The sequence below is a fragment of the Passer domesticus genome, chromosome 16, assembly GCF_036417665.1.
Source record: "Passer domesticus isolate bPasDom1 chromosome 16, bPasDom1.hap1, whole genome shotgun sequence".
NCBI lineage: Eukaryota > Metazoa > Chordata > Aves > Passeriformes > Passeridae > Passer > Passer domesticus.
The window spans coordinates 7328363-7347424 of NC_087489.1; the positions used below are offsets into that span (position 1 = coordinate 7328363).

At 53.0% G+C, this 19062-nt stretch overlaps 1 protein-coding gene across 1 annotated transcript in view; it reads left to right on the forward strand.

Moving 5' to 3' along the window:
• CDH22 (cadherin 22) overlaps nucleotides 1-19062 on the forward strand; it is a 76097-nt gene that overhangs the window by 43619 nt on the left and 13416 nt on the right. Inside the window, exons 5-8 of the mRNA XM_064391051.1 lie at nucleotides 4210-4377; nucleotides 5282-5469; nucleotides 6304-6557; nucleotides 13536-13672. Of these exons, the coding sequence (XP_064247121.1) occupies nucleotides 4210-4377; nucleotides 5282-5469; nucleotides 6304-6557; nucleotides 13536-13672 (747 nt within the window). The remainder of the gene's footprint in view (nucleotides 1-4209; nucleotides 4378-5281; nucleotides 5470-6303; nucleotides 6558-13535; nucleotides 13673-19062) is intronic.

Genomic DNA, 19062 nt, shown 5'->3' on the forward strand with positions numbered 1-19062 from the left:
TCTGTGTCCCTGCAGGCAGGTGAGGGCACAGGTGAGGGCACAGGTGAGGAATCTGCAGTCAGTTTGGCAGGTGCCTTGCCATTCCTGGCCTGAGGCAGAGATGGGTTTGATCTAACTGACCAGGCTGCTGGCAGAAATTAATCTATTTTATCCAGCTAAATAGGAGAGAGATAGAGGAGATAGACCCAGATTCTTCTCAGACATGCACATTAAAAAGACCCAAATGGCAGTAAGACAAGGCTTGTCACCATGATGGTGGCACTTCCAACCCTGGTGATACTAAAAACTTGATTCTTTGTGGCCCAGGGTAATCTCATCTGCTTTTGAAGACTGCCTGCTTTGAGCTGTGATGGGTCAGGAACCTCCTTAGGATAGGTCCCTGTTTGTTACTCCATGACTTTCTGCCTTGTTGCTCCTCCTGCCCTCAGCTGGAAGGTGCCTTGTCAAGGCAGTCTGAGGATGTGGATATCTGATCTAGAAGTACCTGAGAGCAGAGCAAAGTCCATCATGATGGGATTCCTGGAAGGCAGTTACCTGCTGAGTGCTTTGTCCTGCTTTGTTTTTGTCACCCGAAGAGAGTCTGCTGCTGGAGCAGATTCAGTGGTATTTATGTGATGCTGTAAGTGTCCCCTTGCCTGGTAATTATACTGATTAATCTGGATCATGCTGGAAAGCCACATGTGCCTTGTACCAGAGGGTATGCCACCATGTGTCCACATTATTCAGCTGTAACAGATAGTGACAAGAATGGGGGAGACAAGTCTGAGCTCGAGGTTGTTCTTGCTTTGTTAGCAGTGTCTGGGAAAGACCAACTTTGTCAGTTTTTCCAGCTGGAAAGAAGGTGAATCTTGGGAGATGATAGCAATGACTTTTCTATGCTCCCTGTACAGCCTCGAGGAAGGTCTGTCTCCATCCCTTGCAGCTTCTTTTCAGAGAAGAAACGTGGGGGTCAGGTTTTGGGAGCAGAGACTGTCTTGGCTCTGGAAGATGGGACCGTGTGGGTTTGCTGCTGGTGGGTGGTACGTGGGCCTAGGAGACAAAGCCAGCCTGACTCCTGGGCTGGTGGCCTGGTGTGGCCCATGCAATTTGGGAATAACATCCCAGTGACAATCCTGATGGGCTCCTGGAGGTCTGGCAGTTTGTCTGCAGCAGATCCCCACCTTTCCAGGATGGACTGAACGCACAACACCATGAGAGGGATTTTCTGATCAGTCTCCACCCTTGCCACAGGCAGAGATTTTGTCTGCCTTGTGCTGCTGGAAGAACAGGAGCTGGCTGGGGACATTTGCCCTACTCTGCATGTGCCAAACGGCCTGGACTTGCTCCCTCTTGGGACGAGTGACCTTGGAGGTGTTCTGGGAAGTGCCTGAGCACTTTCCTCCCATCCTGCATGGCGTATTATGAGCTATATCATTACGAGCAGCTCAGTTAAGTCATTACAGCCTTGGTGAATGCATGAGCTTTTTCCCTCTCATCCCAATTCATCACTATTGTGCTGACATGAATCATTTTCATTATAAAATGCTTCAGACCCTGTTAATTAACAGAATTGCTTAAATTTCAATGAGATAGTGCTGGCCCAGAAATAAGGGTTTTGTGTTCACAGTGGAGTGGCAGGAGAGGCCTGTCAGCACGAGCAGCTGGGGCTGGCCCCTGAGCCCTGGGTGTCTGTGCAGGGCTGGCCCTGCTGCCCAGCTGGGAGGGTGCCATCCTTGCTGGGAGGGTGCCATCCTTGCTGGGAGGGTGCCCTTGCCTCCCTTTCCTGCGTTCCCTCTGCCTCTCTGTGTGAGGGGGACTGCGACTCTGCTGAATGGCTTCCTCTGAGCAGAGCAGGGTGAATGAGGGAGTCCCATCACAGGATAACCACCTGCTCCCTTATCTATGGGGCTGAAGGCAGGAGAGTCCAGGTAAAACAGAACCTGAAGTGACAGAGGGACAAGGGAAGCTGGGTGATAACTGTGTCTATCCACAAGAGCTGGAGAACGACAACGATCTGAAATGGTGGTTATGTCTTTATAATAAATCCTAACAATGCTAATCATTGGAATAATTGCTAGTTTCAGAAAGGAAGGAGTGATAAATGTCTCCTGAACAGTTTTGCCAGCTCCTGCTGCACCTGTAATGTCATGCAAAGGGCGAGGGGGAGGAATTTCATCCTCCCAGCTCAGTGGCATTTTGGCTGCCTTTGGGCCACAGCACCAGTGGCTCCATGGTGTGAGCCCTTGTCTGGAGGTGCACAAAGCCACACCAGAAACATGAATGGGGAAACTGGAAACCTGCTGGCTGTGGAGTAAAGATACCTGGTAGCCTTGGGGTCTGTCCCTGTAGCCATACCTTGGCTCCTTGCAGCCTGCTGGACTCAGCTCCCCCTCTGCTGTGCTCTTGGTGACTTGGACCTGTGATGCTCTAGCACTGCTTGATGTGCTGCACATCACCAAATGGATTGCAAGGTGCTCAGACCACTGGATGATTCTCTTCTGTTTGCTCAGCAAGAGGGGAGCTCCCTGTTCCCTCTGGGTCAGACCCCTCACTGGGGACCCATTCCAGCAGCCTCCTCCAGTCTGTCCCTAGCACCACGCAGGATTACTGGTGAAACAAAGCAGAGATGAATTTGCAGTTCACAGTAGGAGGAAGTAAAGCTGATAGTTAAACAGAAAGCGCTGGAAGAGAGAGGATTTACAAAAACATAAACCAATGTCTAAATCTGTGGGAATGTTAAAAAACTGAGCTGGAGGGGATTTTAAGCTGATTCCTGTCTGTTATGGGCTGCTGCTGGTACAGTGGGATGGAATGTGGTGCTAATGACCTTGTATCCATGTAGGCACTCCTTCCTTCCTGACCCTGGTGCCACGTCAAACCAGAATCTTTTCTTTCTTTCTTTCATCCTCAAATTATTTTCTCCCTACTTTGTTTCCATTTAAATGAAACAGTCATGGGTGACTGATAATTTCTGCCATGCACAGAGTTTTCAGGCTTTTACTGCTCTTTGTTTCTTGTTTTACATTCCTTTATATTTTAGTCCTGGTCATTTCCCCACTCCCAGATGAGTACTGGAGACCTATAAACACTGGTTTTAAGAGAGTTACTTTTGTAAGAAGTACTACCATACCATTCATTTTGTTGAGCTCCAGTGCATTCTCTGACACAGAACATGTGTTTTGTCATCTCTGGTCTCCTTAACTTAGAAGGACGCTTGAAAATAAGGGATTTTGTGCAGACAGACTTTTAGAAATGTGCTGCCCACCCCCCTATTCTCCAAATCACGCAAGTCCCCCCCAGATGTGCCTGGGCCATGGCACCTTGTAGATGGAGCCTGGGCAGGGGCACCCCTGTTCTCTCAGGGGTGCTGCAGCAAGCCTGGCTCCTGCTCAGCAGATCAGGATAAGTGGGCTGTTGCAGATGTGTGCCAGAGGGGTTTTGTGACTCAGCCTGGGTTTTTACAGAGCAGACCTCGAGGCTGGCCCCAGCACAGCCCCCGCATGTGGATGGATGGGGTTGAGGATGAGTCCTCTCTTCCCGTGACTTCCCCACCAACCCTCTGACCTCCACAGATCTTTCACCTGCCTCCCAGTCACCCTGGAGGAAAGCACAAACCTCCTCTGTGCCAGGGTTTAACCCAGTGCGAGCTGCAAGTAGCCCTCAGGAAAAGCAGCAGTTGGGACTCTTTCACGCTTCATGAGGAGACTTGCTGGGAGCAGGTTGGGCCTGTGGCCATTCCTGGGCTTCGGGAGGATTTTTGGGATGTTTCTGGCTGGCTGACAACCTCCTGGGCTTGCTCTCCTCCCCAGTGCCCTTCTCTCCCCTTAGCTGGCTTTTGCTCACGCGGTCTCTTGCAGAGGGTTCAGCAGACACTCTTTGTGGCCAGCAGAGTGTTCCTGAGGCACAGGCAGCCAGCAGCACCAGGGCTGTGGCTGGGGAGAGTGTCCCCAGCAGTCGAGGGAGGTGACAGTGCTTTCTTCTGTGCACTGGTGAGATGCAAGTGCTGTACCTGGCACCAGGTATGATTCTGTGGGCCTACCAGAGTGAGTCTGGGGAAGGGCCGTGAGGATGGTGCAGTACTGGAGCATCATCCCCGTGTGAAGAGGGAGATGCAGCTGATCCTGTTTAGGTCTGGATCTTGCCCAAAGTGATCTCCAGTGACCCCTTCCAGCCGCAGCCTGTCTGTGGCTCTGTGGCCTGCCTGTGCTCAGCTGTGCTGCTGGTTTCCAGGTGTGATCCGGACCGCCGTGGCAGACCTGGACCGCGAGACGCAGGACCGCTATGAGGTGGTGATCCGTGCCACAGACATGGCAGGACAGCTGGGTGGCCTGTCTGGATCCACCACGGTCACCATCGTGGTCACTGATGTCAACGACAACCCGCCACGCTTCCCTCAGAGTGAGTCCTGCTGCCCATGGGGGCATGGCCGGTTCCTGTGGGTGGTGGGGTGGAACCTGCAGGCTGAGCCAGCCTGGCCACTCCAGCTGCTGGCAGGGTGGCCATACCAAAGGTCCATGGCACACACAGCTCCTGGCCTGGGTCTGAATGTGTTCCTGCCTGGCAGCACAGTGAGTGCCAGATCCCTGCTCCATGCAGGGCCTGGAAGCAAGCATGGCTTGTGTGGTAGGAGAGCAGGGCCAGCCCTTTCCTGAGCCCTGGAAGCCAGCAAGGTCCACCATGCTGCTGTCCCCTGGGAGCTGGGGCAGGAACTTGGCTGCTGGCCTGGTCCCTCCTGGCTGCTTGTCACACCCTTGCCCCAGTGTGAGGACAGTGGCACTGCTCAGGGGCAGCAGCCTTGTCACAGCACAGCTCTGCTGTCCAGTTTGCTGCTAATGGCCCGTGCCTGGTGCTGGTGTCTGATCTGGGACCCTCCCCAGACAAGGTGCAGGGTGATCCTGCTGTGAGGGCTCTGCTCTCCAGCTGTGGCCTGGCAGCTCAAGGCAGGATAGGGCAGGGGCTGCAGCTGGGGGAGGCTCAGCTCTTGGGCTGCATCTCCTAGAAATCAGAAATTGCCAAAGAATCTTTGCAAGAAATCTGAGAGTGCTGATTGCAGGGCAGTGTCCACGCAGAGAAATCAGCCCTTACTTCACACAGCACCTGGAATGTCAATGCTTCCCAATTACCTTCCCTCAGCCCTTGTTTTTGGCTGGTGTATTTATTTCTCCTGTTGGGGCATTCTAGACTGTAGACACGGTGGGGTTTGAGCAACCCTCAGAGCCCAAAGGTGCCCCAGGGAAGTGTGTGAAGGGTGGGGGCTGTTCAAAGGCAGAAGCAGTGACCTTGGTGCCCATTCCTCCTCCAGAGATGTATCAGTTCAGCATTGTTGAAACGGCCCCCGTGGGCACTGCCATCGGGAGGGTGAAGGCAGAGGACTCTGACGTCGGGGAGAACACGGACATGACATATCAAGTGAAGGATGAGGAAGGGGTGGAGATGTTCAAAGTCACCACGGACAGCAACACCCAAGAGGCTGTCATCACAGTACAGAAGGTGAGAGTGTTGATTGACTAGGGAGGACACAGCTCCCTAGGAGGACCCTTTCCTTTGGGGACTGCGGCTGTTGAATCTGAGTTGAAAAAAATGCTCTGAGTGCTGCTCCAGGAGTTACAGTTGCATTTTTGTGCCTGCTGATGTGCCAGCATAGATGAGACCTCTGCTCTGGCTTCATGGCAAAACACAGGGCTGTGTCTGGGAGGAAATGCTGAAAAGAAGCAGCATATAGTGCCTGCTGGAGTCCCCCAGGGTGGCTTGGGGGTGGCAGTGAAGCAGTGAGCTGTGCAGAGGAAACACCATGCATAGAGAGGAATGCTTACAGCTGTTATTGATAGCACCTGTTAGAGGAGAAAAATGCCCACCTAATTCCTGTACCTGACCAGCAGCACTTTAACTGTATCTGCTTTTGGTGGCAAAAACAATCAAGCAAATACTTGGTGCAGGCAGGGAAGAATGATTGTTCTTCAAGGCCACTGTATGCAGCTTGCCTCCCCTGTAGAAATAAGAGCAGGGTGATTAATGATGAAAACTCGCTCATGTGCAGCACACACTGTGCTGTCTTCCCAGTGAATCCTGGCTGCTCACAGCTTGGGCACCCTGTTGGGGGCCCTGAGGGGAGTAGGCTGGAGTCTTCTGCTTCCTCCTGCCCCCTTGGTGTGGGTGCTGCTGGCAGAAGGGCAAAGCAGAATCCCCGAGGATGCTACAAAGGTCCTGCTTGGGAGCAGCTGGCTTTAGTGGCTCTAGTGCTGCCCCAATGTCTCCCCAGTGAAGGAAGGGGCGGCAGAGGGGTTCCTTGGGCTGCCTGTGGCTTACCCTCTTCCCTTGTCCCAGCCTCTTGACTACGAGTCAAAAAAAGTGCACACTGTTGTGGTGGAGGCCCTCAACAAGTTCGTGGACCCGCGGTTCGTGGACCTGGGCACCTTCCGGGACCAGACCATCGTGAGGGTCTCAGTGCTGGACGTCGATGAGCCCCCCGAGTTCCGGCCCCCCTCCAACCTGATGGAGGTCCAGGAGGATGCACACGTTGGGTCTGTCGTGGGGGTGGTCACTGCCCTGGACCCGGACACAGCGAACCACCCTGTCCGGTAAAGCCCCAACCTCACATCAGCCCAGCAGTGGGCATGGGGTCACCTGCAAGGGACGCGTGGCCTGGGAGGGCTTGTGGCCGTGGCTGGGGCAGAGGGGGTGGGAGAGTGCAAGGTAAAAGTGGCAAGTGTGTGTCTGAGTGTGTGTGTGTGTCTCGTGGGACAGGCAGCTGGCAGGTGAGTGGCAGCCTGAGCACAAGCAGGCACAGCGGTCTCTCAAGTGGCAGATACGTCACTGACAGGTGACAGCTTTGTGAGTTCAAGGGAGTGCCAGGGAAGGTGGCTGGGTGATACCTGTGTGTCCTTGCTGCTGACAGCGAGGTATCTGCAGTGGTACCTGACAGCAGGAGTGGCAGGAGGACAGTGGTGAAGGGTGATAAATGAGGTGAGGCTTGGGAGGTGCAGAGCTGCAGCCCGGCTCTGTGTGCGTGCATGTGTGCATAGGATCAAAGATCAGAGGAGTTTATATTTGGGCAGGGGACATAATCCAGGCAGCAGCTTATCTGCACAGGACATTTCCCATTTCCATTTAATTTGTGGCTAAAGAGATTGTTACCTTGTTAAATTGTTATTACCTAAGGCACAAAGCAGCCTTCTGGCCCTGCCAACTGGCCTGAGTCACGAGCAGTTGGGTTGGAAATCTGGTGTTCAGAAAACATCCTCAACGTGTGGAAAATTTCCTTGAAATGTGTGTTCTGGTGCCAGGTGCCGGCGGGGCTGCAGGCGCCCGTGGAGCCGCTCACTTCCAGGGAGCAGCACTGGCTGTGACTGGGAGCTCTGCAGGGAGTCAGCCCCCAGCAAGAGACTGGGAAGGACAGGGATGGGGATGTGTGGTGGAGGGGACAGGCCAGAGAGGGCTCAGTTACAGCACTTGGTTGCATTCAGTGATATCCCCCAGTGCCTGTTTGGGGCACTGAGCTCGGTGCTGTGCAGCCATGGGTTTCTGTTTCATGGTGGGGTGAGGAGGATCTCCTGATCCTCGTGCAAACAAAGACTATGATGATTAGAAAGCTCAGAAATGCATTTACACATGGAAAGCTGCCATCTACAGATGCCTGGCAGCTAGCAGAGAGTACTGTGTCACAAAGCTGGATGCTCAAAGTTGACTTTGGGGGGAATGTGAATGAAATCAGCCTTGGTGTGCCAGGAACTGTGTATGCGAGTGCTGCACCACTTGCACTAGTGGCTGCTGAGTGCTGAATGTGTTCTCAACATACCTCTGCTCACCTCATCGTGTGACTCTCCAGTCCCTCTTCAGTCAGGCTTTCATGCCTGATTTCTTTTTTTGTTGCCCCTGAGCACGTGTCTGCCAGCACACACCCTTCAGGAGAGTGGTGTGTCCACACACCTGTGTGTGTGCACATGTGCATGTGCTTTTTCACTTGACTGTTTCTAGCAGTGCTGCAGAACATGGATTTTATTTTCTGATCTGTAATTGTAGAAAAGGGACCTTGGGGACAGAACTATTCTTATTCTTGTTTTTTTCTTGTTCTTTGTGCTGCTTCCCTGTGGAGCTTGCTGCATTGTTTGCAGACAGACCAAAAGAAAGCAGTGAAGGGAAGCTCTTAATGCTGTACAGAAGGCGCTGGAGACTTGGACCAGAGAGAAGCAGATTCAAGTACTGGGCAGGAACGAGATGGTGAGAGCCCAAACTTCACTTTGGGAGTCTCTCCTACAGCGAGCTCAGTGCTGGCAAGGCAATGCCTCGTGCTCAGACACAAGGACCCAGCCAACAGGACTCCCAGGCATCTGCTGCAGCTTGGGAATTGCCATGTGTTCTCCCTTGGCAGGGTTGATGCATTCAAATACGTGTCCTGCCTCCAGCTATCCCCAGGCAGGGAGCTCATCCTGTGTCCCCCGTGCTGCCCTGTGGGACTTGGTGCATCCCTTCACTCCCTGGTGCTGGCAGTCCCTGCTGTCATGAGCAGTGGCAGTGCAGCAGGGTGAGCCTTCAGAGGCATTTAACATGTACCCAGTGCAGCTGCAGGGTGATATTGGTCGTGCTGATGCAGCACCAATGCAAGAGGAAGGTAGAGTTGGATCCCTCCTGCTTCCCTGTCCTCTGGCTAGCCAGGTAATTTAATAAAATACTTTGCTGCGTAGGCAGCTGTTAACAGCTTCAAAGCAGTGCACAGACATTAATGGCAGCACCCTGCAGCACCAGGATGTGACACTAACCCGTCAGCAGGAGAGGCAATAAGTCACTTCTCGTTTCAAGTGTGCTGCTTGGAAGTACAGTCACAAGAAGCCAGCACTTGTACTTCACCTCTGATACATTAGAGAGCACCTGGTCCTGACGGCATGACCAGCATTTGATCCTGGGTGCCTTGAAGTTGGTATGAGCCCTTTGAAGTTGCTGCAGTTCAGTGGATCCCTTTAACTTCCAGCTCCTCATCTGCCAGCGGTGGGAGCAGAGGCACAGCTGGGCTCCTGCCGGGGCTGCTCTCCCGGACTCGGGTCCGTGTGTTGGTTCTGTCTGTGAATAAGGGACAGCCACCACTTCTGTCATGTCGAGATGCACTCTCCCCTTGAGGCAGGAAAGAACAAGGATTGCCAGAGACAGCAGAGCAGAAATCAGCTCTGTCAGGGTTTCCAGGTCCTGCTGACACCAGGCTGCCAGTAACGAGGTTTAGGAGGTATTTTTAGCCAAACGGGAAGGGAGGTGCCCTTGGCTTTTTGTTTTCAGCCCCAGGCCAGCAGGAACAAGGCTGTGCGACTCCTGCTGCGCTGCCCAAAGCAACTGCTAGAGGCACATTCCAGCCTGATGTTCCCCTGCCCTCCTGGAGATCCACGTGTCCCACAGGATGCAGCGACTTGATTTGAGAACAAATCCCTTCCCAGAAGCTGGAGTGGGTCGCAGTGACCTGTTTCAAAGATGTGAGGATTGAAGGGGTGTCCCTGAGGCACCTCCTCACTGCCTCACCCCAGCTGCGCTCTGCCTGCAGAGCCCCTGGCAGCTGCTTGCCTTGGGTGTGAGGAGGCACCTGGAGATCAGCCCATCTCTGAGAGAAGGACACCCTCCCAGTGACACCAGTGCACGAGCAGGGAGCCGTGCTGAGCTCAGCATGGCCAAGCAGCTGTATGAACCCTCTGTGGGGCACAAAACCTTCTGTGGTACCAGTGTGGGCAATGCCCTCCTAAAGGTCCGGTTCTTTTTATTTTAGTCCATCCTTGAGGGGTTTTTTTGCCTATCAAAGGCTGGAACTGTTTCTTTTCAGAAAAAAAATCGTTTCCAGTTGCCTTTTTGGCTTTAGCTGTGTGTTTTCTGGGAGTAGTGCAGTTTTTCTCAGCTGAGCCATTGTATGAAGTAATACAGTGATAGACTGTCTGTGTGTGTGAGGCTGTTTGTATGGAGCCTTTTGTTTCTCTCTCTGCAGTGGGAGCCTGTGCTCTGATTGTGTGCATTCCAGGCTTTATCAGCACTGGGAAGATGTTGCTTGGGATTTAAGGTTCTCAGAGATATTCTTGTCTGGCATTCACAAAATCTGGAAACACGTGTTGGACATGGGCATTTTATAGACTCCAACAGCACAGCAAGAACTACAACCTGCTTCAATACAAAAGGGAGAGGAGGAAAAAACAAACACAACAAAAAGCTTTTCATACAGTGTTTGAAAAGCTCCCTATTAACAAAACACATGGCATAAAATGTGCTTCTTGTTGTGTTCAGGGGAAAAGTGAAACAAACTGCTTGAGAAACGCATTCATGGGAAAGATGAGCACCGAGAAAGCTGTTGAAATTAAACAGTCACTTGTAGCATCCAAACCAACAGGCAGTGCCAGCAGAAAGAGAGGGAAATGGAGTACAAGGTCTGCATCCCAATCAGAGCTGGGGACTGCAGTTCTAGAGCACCAGGCAGCTGCAGGAGAGATGAGCATAGGTCCTGTCTCTGAGTACCTGGAGGAGGAGGGATTAAATGCTGCCTCTTCCCAGGTGAGAAGCACTGTTTGACTGCAGTGGGATGGGTGAATATGAAGCTGGAGGAGAGGTGGAGAGGCTGGTGGTGGAGGCTGTATTGCACAAAGTGATGTGAGTGAGCACAGCAAAGCACGGCTCACTCCAGCATGGGGTGAGATGGCAGCTGTTGGAAGGTGAGCTCTGTTGTGAGATCTGCAGCTCTGAGCAGCTTATGGCTGTGGCTTGCAGGGCTTGATGGACATCCCTGTACCACCCTCCCAGTCCCCAGCTCCCACAGCAGCCAAGCACTCCAGAGCATCCATGGCCTCTGGCACCTGCAGAGAGCTGCAGAGCCACCTGGACTGGCCACTCCACAGGCACAGTGAGTGGCACTGAATCAGTCCTGCCAAGGCAGTGTGCTGAGCTCTGTCTCCTTCCCTGGGGCACACTGAGAAGGTGACATTTCTCTGTAGCAGTGGTGGCAAAGGGATCAGAGTTGTGGTTTGGTTTGTGCCTGGCCATGGGGTACAGGCAGCATGTCCTTTTACAGACTATTCAGAAGGGACAGAAGACAGCCTCAGCAGCAAAGCTATGAGAAGCATAAGAACAGAATCCCAGTGGCATTACCCTGAACACTCCCTGCCATCCTCCTGCCCTCTGGCTGGGCAGGCAGCCCTGTCAGATGTGTCCAGGCTTGGGGGTGGCTCCCATCACTAATTAGGGTTTTCTGTGTGGATTTTTTTTTTTTTAGATGTCTGTGTTTATGACAGAAGTGTGATCAAAACAGGCATGTGCTTCTCTGAGAGGCAGGGAAGCCATGGGGAGGGTGAAGTACCATCTTGAACTTAACAGCATGAAAAAGTGGAGTGGAAGGCAGGACATGTTGGAGGTCAGGGGGTGTGGGAGAACAATGGAAGCAGTGATGTAGAATTAGTTATGCTATTGGAAAGGTATTAGGTGTTGTCATCCCAGTATCTGGTCCTCTTTCCAGGAGAACAGGGGACTGATTTGTACAATTCAGAGAGGCCATACCTCTCCTTTTCCTTTGCAGTGAGTGAACAGAGAGTGGATGAGAGGCTTCAGTACGTGCCAGCACAATGTCACAGTCCCTTTTGGAGTTGGCTGTGTGCCTGTAAAAGCTCTGCTGCCAGCTGGGAGTTGGGGCAGAAAATGCAGGCAGTTCCTAGTAGCTGGTTTTGAGATATATGAGCTTGTACTGAGAGATGTCCATCACCTCTAGATGCAAGGGGGTAGGAAGAATTCAGCTGCATAAGTACTAGATGGTGGCTGGGTGCAAGTGAATTTAGATGGTGACTTTTGGGTGTTTTTATTTGGCTACAAGCAAGTGCTGTTGTATTTACTCTCTCATCTCCCCATCTGTCTGAATGGGAGAGAGCTAGGAAATGTAATCTGGTACTGTATAACAGGTTAGACTGTAGGAATGCCTTTTTGTGTGCCTCCATCAGAGCTGGAGCTGTGTGGATGGGCAGGGGCTCTGCCAGAGGCACTCCCATCTGCAGCTGGTCCCATCCCAGGGCATGGGGCAGAACATCACGGGGCCATCTCTGGTCGTGAAGAAGGTGAGCTGATGTTCTTGGCTGTGAGCCATGTGGGTGGTGGACCCACAGCTGGAAAACTGCTCTGCAGCACATGGGGCACTTCCCCTGTCCTGAGCCTGCTGCTAGCCTGGAGCCTGCCCTGCTCTGCTCCTGTCCAGTATGGCCTCTCAGTCCTACCTCACCAGCCTTCCAGTTTGCTTTGTCCCTACATTTATCTTCCTTCTGTGGTTGGACATGTGACTGAAGGCTTTAATTTATTCACAGCCCTGCATTTGGTAATTTATCCTTTGTACTCTTTGCTGTCTTGTATTATTTAATTCTGTGAAGCACTCTGGGATTCAGTGTGTGTGAAAGATGCTGTACACAATAACATTATGCTGTATTGTTTGTGATTTGCAGGCCTTCTGGATTTCTAATTCTGATTGCAGTGGTGGTTTGTGTTATTTGTGCTATGGCTGTGCTCAACAGCCTCATCTGGATCAGACTTCCCTTCCAGCCCTTTCCTTCAGGAGCTCACACCTCATTGTGCCCTGATTTATGTTGGCTTGCTCCATTCCATGTGTAATGGTTGGAAATGCAGGACAGACCACTGGGACATGCGTGGATTTGGGGTGTCCTGGTGAAGGCTCAGGGCCAAACCTGGTGTCTGACTCCTCATGAGCTGTTGTCCTTGGGGAGAAGTGGGAATGGTGCTCTCTGGTGGCCCAGGGAGTGCATGTGTTCCACCCTCAGGAGGGGCTGTCTGGGGCAGCACTGAAGCAGCGGAATGAGCAGGGTGAGAGCTGCCTGTGAAGAGTCTCTGCTGAGCAGCTGGACACAGCCAGAGCTGGAGGAGCTCATCAGCCTGTTCCTTGTGGGACAGGAAGCCTGAAACAGGGCAAATCTTGGGGCTGCTGGCATCATGTGCTGTGTTGTTGGGGGGATGCTGGCTGCTGCCCACTGCCCTGCTGCCAGGATTGCTGCACCAGTTGCACATGGCCAGTCCAGACCCTGTGCTTTGTGCCAGCTGTAGCTGCAGTTGAGGTGTCTGCAGATGTGGCTTACAGCCTGCTGTCTCGTGCCCTCTGGGTGTGTCACTTGGGTGGATGCAGTGGCAGGAGCAGCAGAGGGTGGTAGGTGAGATGGGCTCCTCGAGCAGGGGTGCCCACCTTCAGTTTGATTCATGCTTTTCCTGAATCTACACTGCTGAAACTTCCCAGAGTCACAGGTGAAGTTACAGCCCTCAATTTTTGTATTGCTCTGTCTATCCAAAGCATAAGGTTCCCATCAGAGCAGATTTTTCCCCTTGTCCAAAGTCTATACACAGTTCCACTTTATGCACCAAAAGCCACACTTTAATTTTATTTGAAGGCTCTGGGCTTGCAGCCCGGTAGAAACGTGGCCTTTGTGTACCATGCTGCAACACAGGATGAGGAGAGCAGTGACCCAGGGCCTGTGGTGTTGGATTCCAGTACCCCTGGGGCTGGTGGTAAGGGTGGGCACCTCCAGCTGCTGATGGTTTCCCCTTTTGCCTGGTCACAGGTACGCCATCGACCGCAGCACGGACACCGAGAGGATCTTTGACATCGATGCCAAAACAGGAGCTATTGTGACAGGAAAGGTCCTGGACAGGGAGACAGCAGGGTGGCACAACATCACTGTCCTGGCCATGGAAGCAGGTGAGGTGGAGGAATGCTGTGTGGAGCAGAGTCTGTGGGGCAGGGGGAGGAATATGGGTGCTGTCATTGCAGGGGTGGCCAAGACGCGAGTGTTAATCAACACTGAAATAAAAAAGAAAAATAAATGCAGCAGCACTGAGTCTGACATCTCCCTAGACAACCTAAAAATACTCTTCCTGAGTCGAGCATTAATAAGGGAGCATGGTCGAATAGTATATTTGATGAACACTAATCAAATTTGTGTTATCTCTGCGCCATCTCTGCCAGTCATCCCTGCACAGCTTGCTGCCTGCACTCACACCTGCTGAGCAGCACCGGGGGCTCCCGGGGGGCTGTGCTCACATCACCTGCCTCCCCCCTGATCAGTCCTGTGCCATGCTTGGATGTCCCCTCAGCTGGAGCCCTGTGGCACTGCAGGACTGGCAGCACTTGCTTCTGCCAGAGCTCTCAGTGTTTGGGACTCACAGACTGTACCTGCACCTGGGTGTGTAGCTCTGGATGCCTCCTGTGTGCTTGGGGTGGTGCAGGCTGGGCACAGGAGGAATGGATGGGAGTTCCTGGGGCTGCAGCAGTGGGAAGGGACTGTGGGAGCAGAATGTCCCAGGCACCATGCTGGGAAACAGAAAGGCATTGCCATATTCTTCAAAGTTTTCCATATTTTGGATGCCCAAGTCACCAGGGTAGCCTGGGCCCTGCTGCTCTCCCTCTGCCCTGCAGTGGGTACCAGGGAGCTGCTGTGGCTGCAGAGCACCTCCTTACCCCTGCTGCCATGTGCCCAGACCTGTCTGTTTGTGGGCAGGAGCCTTCTCCTGGCTTTGTTCTGAGTGTTCCTTTGCTCATTCTTCAGTGTTGACACTGCTGTTCATGTTCAAGGAGCCAGGTCAAGGCCTGACTTGGGTCCTAGAGGTCAGATCACAGGCCCTGTAGCCCTGGAGAGGAAGGGTCAGTGACCCTGGCCAGCCCCCAGTGCCCAGAAGGGATATCTGTGGCTCCAAGTTGCATCCCAGTCCCTCTCTGTGCCAAAGCTCTGTGCTGGGTGACGGGAGTGACCCCTGCACTCTCTGGCTGTGGCACTGTTGTGAGCCCTGCCTGGTCACATCCCAGGGTGGCAGTCCATTGCCCAGCTGTGACCTGTTCTGGGGTCTCCAAGGGGAGGCTCTGCAGGGAGGAGGGGATGGCAGCACTGCAGCACAGCTCAGCATCCAGAGGAAACGTGAGGTGACAAGAATCAGAAGGACAATATTTACACGCTGTGGCTAGGATTTCAGAACAAGTCAGTAAATGCTGCAGCTCCCCTCTGGCAGGGAAGCCTGTCAGGCTGGATCGCTTCAAAAGCCAGGGAGACTCTTCAGTGCTCTGACTTCTCCCATGGTGAGCTCTGACTCATCCATTTTAGCTGCCCAGACATTCTTCCCAGTGACATTATCCTTAACGTTTTGTAATCATGAAATATTAATGACTGATATTGAATTTAAAGTACAATTTATGTCTGAATCCTCTGGCGGAAAGGGCAGTTGTAAAGGTGCAGCCTTCTGAGTGATGGAGGGGTTGGGAGCAGGGCTGTGCAGCAGCTGGCAGGATGTGCCTGGCACAGGGGGCTCAGCCATGGAGTGGGGAATGCAGGGCAGCTGGGGGCTGGCAGCTGCACGTCCAGCACTGCAGTTCCTGGCACAGAGGTGTGTGGGTGCTGGCAGGGCTCTGTGGTGCTCACAGAGCTGGATGCCACAGGGCCAGACGTCACCAGCTCCATCAGAGGCAAGTGGTCATATATTCTCTTTCCTCAGTGAGATGTAAACTTGGCAGGAGGAATGGAACAAACCCAGTGGGAGTGCTGCTGCCCAGGACTGTGTCTGGTGCCTCAGCTTGTTGGGGCTGGTGGGAAACTGTACCCACTGTATTCCCATGGTGCCAGGGCCCACTTGATTCCCATGGCACCACTCACAAAGCCTGGAGTGCATTGCGACAAGATATTTCATCCCTGTGGCCTCCTTGAGCTGCCCTCCTTGTCTGCTGTCAGGGCTGTCCTGGGCAGGGTTTTACCAGTGCAGGCTGAAGGACAGCCAGCCCCACTGGCTGTGCCACTGGCCAGCCCCACTGGCAACACTGTGGGGCTCAGCAGCTCCAAACAGAGCTGTGCCCCCTCCCTGGAGAACCCTGTCTGCAGCAGAGACCGTGTCCAGGTTATTTCCCACCTGTGGATAGCAGAGGGTATTTGCCCCTGAGAGCAGTAAAAGCTGCAGGAGGTGCCCATGAGGGGCTGTGAGGAGCAAGGGCAGCTGTGCCCCAGGCAGGCACCCCAGCAGGAGCTGCCCGGGCCAGCCAGGGACCAGCAGAGTTTGCCCTGCAGCGTGGCAGGAGCCATGGGGGCTGTTCAGCTAATCTGGCCTGGGACCAGGCCAAGCGTTTCCACAGATAAATCTTCATCTCCCTCGCAAGCTGTTTACCTTCCTTGGGCTAATATTAGTGATTCTCTTCCTGTTTTCCTCTTTGCTCATGTAAAATGATGAGGCCTTGACTGCTGTGTCCACTGCTGGTAATTGAGATGATAAATCTTCCTGCTGGAGACTGGCTTTAATCAGAGCATTGTGTTTGGATGCAATTTAATGACTCTCATGCTGCTGAGTTTGGGTAGGACTCAGGAGAGGTGAGAGCCATTTATGTTACTTGGCTTAACTGCTGCTTCCACTTTGCTTTGCCTCAGCTGGGAGCCACGCTTTCAGCTGCAGCCTCTGATACAGCCACCTGTCAGACAAGTCATACCCCTGGCATGCCCCTGCTCTGTCCTTGGCATCAGCACTCTGGTTTGCAGGCAGGAGCTGCACAACAGCTACAAACCCACCCTGTGCCCCAGCACCGTGGCATCAGGGCTAGAGAGCAGAGTGGCACATCCCAGTCTTCTGTTCTGCATTTTCTTCTCCCAATTTGCTGAGATGGTGAGGAATAAATTCCACTCCTGCCTCTTCTGACTTCCTTACTAATGTAAAAAATTTGAATTCAGTATTGTACCAATTTGGTCTCCACACAGCAGAGCAGATTGGATGCTGTGCCCAGCAGTGTCCCTGAGCTGGTCTGCTGCAGGTGCTGCAGCTGCATGTGGCAGCCCACGCTCCCCTGGGCTCTCCTCAGACCCACAGAAGCTGCTGAGCACTTTGGGGTGTGTGTGGGGAGGAGGGAAAATGGCATTTGCTGGATTTGGCTCCACAGGAAATCTTGGGGTGGAAAAATGCAAAGTGTTTTATTGTGAGATTGTGTGAGGGTCTGGAGGAGTAATGGCTGGATCCTGGCACAGCAGAAGCCACAAGTCCCCTCCTTTCCTGCCACAGCAGGGGTGACCAAGCACTGTCAATCCCTTCCCATCCCTGGGAGCTGCTGCAGGGCTACAGCATTGCTGAGCAGTTGCCCAGAGCTGCTCGGTGTCAGTCCTGTGAGCACTCAGCTGTCTGCAGCTCAGGGAGAGGCCAAGTTGGTGTTTTGCATCTGAATATTTAAGAGGAGAATATTGTCCTGTTGAGATTACTTACTTACATGATTAATTAAATAAGGAAATGCTCTGGGATGTGGATGAAGGTTCCCCTGAAGCACTTAACTCTTGGCCTGAGGGTTGCTGTGCAGCAGGACTGTGACCATCTCATGCTCCAGAATCCTGGCACTGCCTGTCCCCTCCCTGCCAGTCCTGTCCCAGTGCTGCCTGTTCTGCTACATGGCACCCGGGCAGGGGTGTCTGGCTGGCATTCCCTGAGCCACGCTGGTGGCTGTGTTGAGGCAGGCACAGATGCAGCAGGGTGGAAGCACTGGGCAGAGCTCTGTCCCACAGCACAGCAGCTCCAGTGGCTCTGAAATAATTCCTCCCATGCTGGCAAAGGCAGCTGCCAGTCACCAGCCTGGAGCTCCCGTACTGCACGGCTGTGCTTCCAGCATCTCCCTCTTGTTCTGTGTATTTTCCATGTCTCTTTCCTCAGTCTTTTCAGATTAATAGCATTCCAACTCCTGAAGGAAATGCAGAAAAACGGCATGTTTAATTTTAATTTAGGGAAGCGTTTAGGTAGCAGCCTAGTTTTCTCGCTGCTGTCAATCAGGTTTTCTCAAGGCTGACATCAATTAGTTTAAAAATATTGAATGTAATTTTGCCTGACACAACATATTGCAGCCACTGCAAAATATAATTTATTTTAGAAGAAGAAATAATTAAACTAATTTGCATGTCAGTCAGCTGAGCTGGAATACCGAGGAGAGACGCTGCAATGGAAGATGGTTCTTTTCCCTTCCGGTTGCCCTCAGCCAGCACGTGCTGCCCTGGCCTCAGTCACGGGCCAGGTGCTCCTCACTTCAGCCTCATCCACCCTCTCTGCTTCTTTCTCTGGCGCTGGGACCTGCCTGCTAAGCCTTTGCTCCTGTGCTGGGGCATTTTGGGTGCGTGCACACAGCACTGCCAGAGCTTCTGACCTGGCTGATGTGAATCCTGTGTTAGTTGAGTGCTCTGTGCAGGTGTGCTCCAACAATCTCAATCACACTTCTGACCATCATAATACCAGTTTATGCCACTGTTACAAAAAACATATTTCAGATGTTTTGAAGATAACTTCTTTCAAATACATCCAACCATTTTTCATTTTTTCCACCCGTAAATCCAGGTACTGGCTCAAAGGATGAGGGAAGTTGATAAAGCATTGAGAAACCTTCAAATGTACATTGTGCAGCCAAAATAAAAAGAAGCTGATGTGTGCCTCACTGGAAAGGTGGACAAGAGTGCAGCAGTTGCCTTTCTAACCTCGATGTTCCTGGACACGTCAAATTTTGACCCCGTCACTGAGCCAGGAGTGAGCACGAGCCTCAGGCTTCAGCAGTTTTGGAAGGGCAGAAGGAGAGTTTTTGTATGACAGGGTGCATTTAGAAAGGTCACTGTCTCAGAGCTGTGCCCAGGGAAGCGGGAGGTGAGCCCTGGCTGGGGAGGGGTCGGTGCAGGTCCCAGCTCTGTGCCGAGGCAGGGATGTGACACTGCTGCTGACAGCTGGGGCCAGGCACAGCCCTGTGCTTCTGCCTGGCTCTGAACACGCTGATCACATCCCTCCTTAGGGGCTGGGGGAGGTGGTCTCGAAGAGAAGCTGCTTTGCTCAGGATCACCTGGATGTCCAGAGCTGGCACGCACCATCCCTGCAGGTCCTGGGTTTGGCAGTGCTGGGATGGGCTCCTGCTGGCAGCTGGCTCCCACACTGTGGGGCACCAAGGGAGCAGCTCCTCCTCTGGGTTACAGTTGGGAAGAGGAAGAGCTGTGGTCCTGGATTCTTCCTCCTTTCAGCCTCTCCTCTCCTCTCCCTCTCCCTCTCCTCTCCTCTCCTCCTCTTCCTTGTCTTTCTCTCAGCAATCTCAGCCTGCTCCAGAGCTGAGCAGCA